The following is a 7500-nucleotide window of genomic DNA, read 5'->3' as shown; positions in this document are numbered from 1 at the left end:
GTGTAAGTTGATAAAAATGAATAGATAAGAAAGCAGCACGGAATGAAAGATGGATCCGTGTGCAAAACAACCTTGCTCCCATCACCCGTGATGAGGAACACTGTCAACGCTCTCAAATCATGTCAAATCAACCGATGTCAACGCGAGGAGCAACGGCGTCTTGGTAGAGAGCCACTTGAGGGAAATCAGCTCCAGTGGTTCAAACAGCGCTCCACCTCCACATAGCGCATTCACAACCAAAAGCAAATCCCAAAGCGGCACCATAGCTTTGCGCACACGGAGCACGCCAGTCAGAAAACACTTGACCAGGGGATGCCCATAAACCACGAAACAAGTGCATGCATACACCGTGATAGAGGATGCCACAAGACCGTCCGCATGATCTACCAGGTGTTGGAGAAATTCCAAAATCATCTCGACCAAGCAGGACTCAGGAGCGACGTCCCTCTCTCCACACCAGTGCGTAAAAGCCGCCCACTTGCCAGAGTAAACCGTAGCAGTGGACGCCGCCTGCGCACTCTGAATAGTATTGATCACCGCCAGAGAAAGTCCTCTACCAGACAATCTCCCCGCTGATCAAGAGCCAGGCCGCCAGTGGCCTCCCCAGAAAGGGAGGCAAACAAATAGAGCCCTCCGCCTGGGATGAGCCATGGGATGAGCCATGGGATGAGCCATGGGATGAGCCATGGGATGAGCCATGGATCCACAGGTGTCATGGCCCTCACCTCCACATACCATCTTGCCCAGTGCTGGTCCGGCACTATCAGAATCACTGATAGACCCTCCGGCCGTTCTCTGGCTAACAACGGTAGGACTAATCCCACCGGTGGGAAGGCATACAGCAGCACCTTCGGCCAGGGGGCGTGAGCGAACGCGTCCACCCCCAGCGGAGGCTGGTCCCGCCGATTCAGAGAGAACCAGAGGGGACAATTCGCGTTCTCTCTTGAAGCGAACAGACCCACCTCGGCCATCCCGAAACAAGCTCAAAGTTGAGCCACAAGCAGTACCTAGACCTGTCGCCTCACAGTAAGAAGGTCTCTGGGCATTTCTGTGCAGAGTGTGCATGTTCTCCCCATGTTCACAAGGCTTTCCCCCATAAAAGAACCCAATATGAAAAACATGCAGAAAAACTCAGTGCGTCTCATGCACCCTGCCTACTCTCTGCCCCCGGGTGCGTCTCATGCACCCTGCCTACTGTCTGCCCCCGGGTGCGTCTCATGCACCCTGCCTACTGTCTGCCCCCGGGTGCGTCTCATGCACCCTGCCTACTGTCTGCCCCCGGGTGCGTCTCATGCACCCTGCCTACTCTCTGCCCCCGGGTGCGTCTCATGCACCCTGCCTACTGTCTGCCCCCGGGTGCGTCTCATGCACCCTGCCTACTGTCTGCCCCCGGGTGCGTCTCATGCACCCTGCCTACTGTCTGCCCCCGGGGGCGTCTCATGCACCCTGCCTACTCTCTGCCCCCGGGTGCGTCTCATGCACCCTGCCTACTGTCTGCTCCCGGGTGCCCTTGGGGGAAGGATGACAGGATGGGTTAAGAGCAGGAGAAAAATGTCCTCAGTGGACGCTCCAGCCATTCATGTTTGTGTGTGTGTGTGTGTGTGTGTGTGTGTGTGTGTGTGTTTCGGCATTGCCACCTACACTGTGTGATGTGCGTGTGTCTCACTGTGTGATAAATAAAGATGTTTGTTTTGTTGTTTGTTTGTTTTGTTTGTTTGTTTTGTTATCCAAGGATTGTTTATGTTTAACTCATTTGTTTCTCATAACTCAGATTTCCTAGTAACAATTGTCCATCAGAGTCTAGTGCTCCAACAACTTTTCATGGATAGAAATATAAGATAAGATTATTTTCAAAAACAGCAAATAAATAAAGTTGATATCTATCTATCTAAAGCTGAATTGGTCAGGATCAGGATAATGTTTGCAAAAACAGCAAAAAAGTTGATATCTTCACAAAACAATTCAGATGACTAAAATATTACTAAACCTAAATAGCATTTTTAAAACTAAATCAAATTCTGCTGTCAAAATTAACACTGGCACACACACACACACACGCACGCACGCACAAACACGCACACACACACACACACACTCTCCCCCCGTCGGAGGAACATACCTGGCATCTGGCGTCACAGTAGCGCACGGCCTTACACTGAGAGCACCTCAGCAGGGACTCACACCTGGGGGGGGTTGGGGGGGGGAGGCAGGTTCAGGTTCAATTATTTTGTCCACTATTTGATCCAAAGACACAACTAAGGCATAGGATAGTACAGGATAGCCACTGTCTTGTAGGCAGTTAGTATCGAGCCACACTGACAGCCCTTTTCCACCAAAGGAACTCTGGTTCGTGAACCGGTTCATTTCAAAATTCCTGGTTCTGTCCAGAGAACGGGCCCGCGTTTCAACCAGTTTTGAGGCGAACCGTTGTACGCCAGCCCACGCCCATGACGTCGTCACGGTTCGCACTGAAAAACCTACTATTTTGTGGTGCCGGTTCGGAACCAGCTTTCGGGTTCCCGAACTCATTTCTTTTTGGTCGAAATGCTCGGAACCATTCAAAATGAGGTTCGCGAACCGGCACCGAACCGGTTCCCTCTTGGTGGAAAAGGCCTATGAGTGTCTCTGAGTGCGTGTACTGTGTCTCCGGTGCCCTTATACAAGGGTCCGACCTGCCCCTACATGCAACATGTCACTTATCAGCCCACCTGGTTCTCCCCTAGTGTGTGTTTCTGATAGTCTACTTGGGCAGGGTGTTTGAGAACACTCGCCCAGTCCTCTAACAGTCTACATCCCAGAATCCACCCTGCTTCCACCCCCACAACACCCCCCCCCAATGACCTGAGAAGGGAGATACTGTCAGGGGTCGCTGCTGGTTAAACAGTACTCTTCTCTGTGAGGTGAATGTTGGTGTGGTTGCTGGTAATGGTTTTAACAACTAGTATATGTACTTTAGCCATAATGGTTTGTTATTTACTGGCAGAGGCAAGCAATAACAATCATAACATGCATCACCTAACATTTTACATGACCGAAGTACTTACTGCAACTTTCACCAAGTGGCTAACCCAACTAGTGAAAGGTAAATAAAAAGAGATAATTTATATGTTTTATAATGATCAATAAGAGTTTATTTGGAATAACAGAAAAGGATAGAATAATATTACTTAGGCAGATACATGCAATATATGGGGCATAATTATATCAAATCAGCACATAATCATGGATAACTGGTTAGAGAGAGGATCCAAAAGACGGCCTGTCTTCATAAACACTCTCTTTACAACACCATACCTACACAACTTAAAGGACCTTGGAAAGGATTCTTGGGTGAAAAATGACTGGTGACCAACGCCCTGTTTCCGTGTGGACGTAACTTCCCCTTTTCATAGTTGGAGGGTGAAAAGAGGAAACCCCCAGTTGAAGTGGTACAATAATTCTTTGTGGCTTATTTACCGATTAAATCTTTTGACTCGAACCACGGGAACCACGGATTTGTGCTTGTGTAACTTTATCGTTTTTGAAGACTTTTAACCAGTTCTGACTTGTCTCCAATCCTCTGTCCAACGCTTGAACGAGATGTGTGAGAACTCCACTTCCCTATATTGCTAACAGAGCGAGGACCATGCAGACCGTCACTCAGCAGTTACCATGACAACTGGACGGGTCAGAGCTGGCCATGCCATGAACACCACAACTCGGCCCGAGTGGGCCAGAGACACACAGGCCCAATCCCAAACCAGCCACTACCCACTCCCACTCCCCCTATTTAGATTTATTCTATGTCGGCTATGAATAAAGGCTTTCAAGAGTTTGCTACAAGTCAAGTGATCTAGGGATAAAGTGATGTTCTCCTATTTTTGTTTTGATCTTTTGACACCACATTCTGCGATTTTGTTTCAGGCTGTGAAATCAGTGTGAAGAAAACAAAAGTTTGAGTGCTGTAAAATAATCTAAAATAATTGACAGTGTAGGAAGACAGAACTTTATTTATATGCGGTTTCCTGCGGAATCGGCGAGAACGCGCAAACGGAGGGGGAGGGGATAGGGGCTGGTTTAGGGAGGAGGAGGGGAGAGGGGAAGGGGAGAGGGGCTGGTTTAGGGAGGGGGAGAGGATAGGGGCTGGTTTAGGGAGGGGGAGTGGAGAGGGGAAGGGGAGAGGGGCTGGTTTAGGGAGGAGGAGGGGAGAGGGGAAGGGGAGAGGGGCTGGTTTAGGGAGGAGGAGAGGATAGGGGCTGGTTTAGGGAGGGGGAGTGGAGAGGGGAAGGGGAGAGGGGCTGGTTTAGGGAGGAGGAGGGGAGAGGGGAAGGGGAGAGGGGCTGGTTTAGGGAGGGGGAGTGGAGAGGGGAAGGGGAGAGGGGCTGGTTTAGGGAGGAGGAGGGGAGAGGGGAAGGGGAGAGGGGCTGGTTTAGGGAGGAGGAGGGGAGAGGGGAAGGGGAGAGGGGCTGGTTTAGGGAGGGGGAGTGGAGAGGGGAAGGGGATAGGGGCTGGTTTAGGGAGGGGGAGTGGAGAGGGGAAGGGGAGAGGGGCTGGTTTAGGGAGGAGGAGGGGAGAGGGGAAGGGGAGAGGGGCTGGTTTAGGGAGGGGGAGTGGAGAGGGGAAGGGGATAGGGGCTGGTTTAGGGAGGGGGAGGAGAGAGGGGCTGGTTTAGGGAGGGGGAGGGGGGAGGGGAGAGGGGAAGGGGAGAGGGGAGAGGGGCTGGTTTAGGGAGGGGGAGGGGGGAGGGGAGAGGGGAAGGGGAGAGGGGCTGGTTTAGGGAGGGGGAGTGGAGAGGGGAAGGGGATAGGGGCTGGTTTAGGGAGGGGGAGGAGAGAGGGGCTGGTTTAGGGAGGGGGAGGGGAGAGGGGAGAGGGGAAGGGGAGAGGGGCTGGTTTAGGGAGGGGGAGGAGATAGGGGCTGGTTTAGGGAGGGGGAGGAGAGAGGGGCTGGTTTAGGGAGGGGGAGGGGAGAGGGGAAGGGGAGAGGGGAGAGGGGCTGGTTTAGGGAGCGAGAGTGGACAGGGCGAGGGGATAGGGGCTGGTTTGAGACTGGGCCACGGTCTTCGCTGGTGGGTGCATGGAGATTGCCTGGAGGTAATTGGACTGCCCCCAACCCGCTCTGACCCGAGGGGGCGGAGTCTCACCACCACGCCACTATCCACGCCACGGACCCCACAACTCAGCCCGAGTGGGCTAAAAGCACATGGTCTTCACCGGTGGGGGCAGGCAGTTAGACCAGAGAGGGGTACACCGCCCCCGAACCAATATGACCCCTGGGGACAGAGTCTCACCACCACGCCACCATCCACACCACGGAGGGCACAACTCAGCCCTTCAGTGGGCTAGAGACACATGGTCTTCATCGGTGGATGCAAGTGGTTGGTCTGGAGAGGGGTACACTGTCCGAGACCGGCTCTGACCTGAGGGGCTGGAGTCTTACCACTACGCCACAGATCCCACACCTCAGCCCCGGGCTAGAGACACACGGTCTTCACCAGTGTCCTGGCATCATCCCTTTGACATTCTACTTAATATGTATGCTCTCAATAAAGGTCAATATGCTGAATTTAAACAACTTGCTCATCTTTCGAGCTAAAAGCTCAGTTCAAAACCTAAACTACTCCGGCTGAAAATTTGTAAGTATTTAAGTCATTAACTTCTTTAGGTGATGCAGATCAGCTTACATTTCTGCCATTTTGACATTTCAGCCATAGTAAGCTTCCAGGTTTTTCAGCTTCCAAGCTGTTTAGCTATACATTCCATCATGTATTCCATATTTCAGCTTTGACAGTATTACAATTCATCTTCCAGCCTTTCTAGAAATGTAAAAAGACAAGAGGGAGGAGAGGTCTGCAGCGAGCCTCAGGTGAACTTCATAAGTGATGAAGCCGCTCTACTGGACTCACTCAGCGGAGCTATCCGAGGCACCAGAAAGGAAAAGATGTCCAACACTACAAAATTAAAAAGCCTTTATTAAAAGCGGCTAGTTCATTGAAGAAAAATCAGACCAACATGTTTCGTCCAGCCCAGGGCCTTCGTCAGGGTATCTGAATAAGCTACAGAAAGCAATGACCATGTCCTGTCCCTAATTAGCAATCAGTGCCAGCTGGTGTGTAGGTCTACCTCTGGTGGCACAGAAAATGATGCATGGGCCTAACAATAGTCTACCTACAGTATAGAGGACAGAAACACATATGCAATCATAGTCAAGATAAAAACACATTTGTATACAAAACCTAATATGCAACAATATTCGAATAACAAACATAATACACAGAAGTAGAAAACAATGCATATCAATATACACACCCAAAAGATTAAAGGAAGGATCATATCTATGGAGTCATTAAGACCCGGAAAAGCAGCAGGCTGTCGTTTATAAATCCATCTGCTTTCCTTCTGGTTTAAGACTCTTTGCCTACTGCCCCCTCTAGACATGGAGGGGGTAGGGTTAGTTAAATACATTTCTAGTTTAGTTCTAGAAATGTATTTAAGTTCTAGAAGTTCTTATTTAAGTTAAATATTAAGCTTCTTTAGGTAATGCAGATCAGCTTCAAATTCTGCCAGTTTCACATTTCAGTTTCGGTTTTTCATCTGTGCAGTGTGACACCTTTGAGCTTCAGATTTTCTTTCAGCTGCTCTGCATTCACACACATTTTCTGCACCAAATGCAATTTTCTAGTTTTATATTCTAACTTTTTGAGATGTAGACCTGATCTTAAAGAGAAGACTACTTCAAGAAAGTCTAAAAGGGTTTTTCTGTAAGAGCACAGGCTCGCTCGCTCGCTCGCTCGCACACACGCACGCACACACGCACGCACACACACACACACACACACACACTTGCCTGCTTTTCCTCAACATGAAAGATGTGTTTCTCTGTCGATTTGTCTGTTAGAATTCTCCCGTTGTTTTTGGCTCACCGCCTCTGCTATCTTTGAAAGACATCCAAAACACACACCCCTCCTCTCTCTCTCCTCTCACTCTCCCCCCTCTCTCTCTCCCTCCCCTCTCACTCTCCCTCCCTCCCTCCCTCCCTCCTCTCTCTCTCTCTCCCTCCTTCCTCTCTCTCTCCATCCCTCCTCTCTCTCTCCTTCCATCCCTCCCTAATCTCTCACTCCGCCTCCCTCCTCTCTCTCTCTTCCTCCTCCTCTCTCACTCTCCCTGCCTCCTTTCTCTCCCTCCCTCCCTCCCTCCTTTCTCTCCCTCCCTCCCTCCTCTCACTCCCTCCTCTCTCACTCTCCCTCCCTCCTCTCTCACTCTCCCTCCCTCCTCTCTCTCCCTCCCTCCCTCCCTCCTCTCACTCCCTCCTCTCTCTCTCCCTCCTCTCTCTCTCCCTCCTCTCTCACTCTCCCTCCCTCCCTCCTATCTCTCTCCCTCCTTCCTCTCTCTCTCCCTCCCTCCCTCCCCTCCTCTCACTCTCCATCCCTCCTCTCTCTCTCTCCTTTCCTCCCTCCCTCCTCTCTCACTCTCCCTCCCTCTTCCTCCTCCTCTCTCTCTCCCTCCCTCCTTTCTCTCCCTC

At 51.1% G+C, this 7500-nt stretch overlaps 1 protein-coding gene across 1 annotated transcript in view; it reads right to left on the bottom strand.

Annotated features, from left to right (window-relative positions):
- Positions 1-7500, bottom strand: part of smyd3 (SET and MYND domain containing 3) — a 182213-nt gene that overhangs the window by 158597 nt on the left and 16116 nt on the right. The window contains exon 2 of the mRNA XM_084447051.1: positions 2120-2183. Coding sequence (XP_084303177.1) covers positions 2120-2183 — 64 coding nt within the window. The remainder of the gene's footprint in view (positions 1-2119; positions 2184-7500) is intronic.

Source organism: Borostomias antarcticus (genome assembly GCF_949987555.1).
Source record: "Borostomias antarcticus genome assembly, chromosome: 12".
Classification (NCBI taxonomy): domain Eukaryota; kingdom Metazoa; phylum Chordata; class Actinopteri; order Stomiiformes; family Stomiidae; genus Borostomias; species Borostomias antarcticus.
Note: the sequence above shows the minus strand (reverse complement) of the source record. Positions and strands in the feature narration are given on the sequence as shown.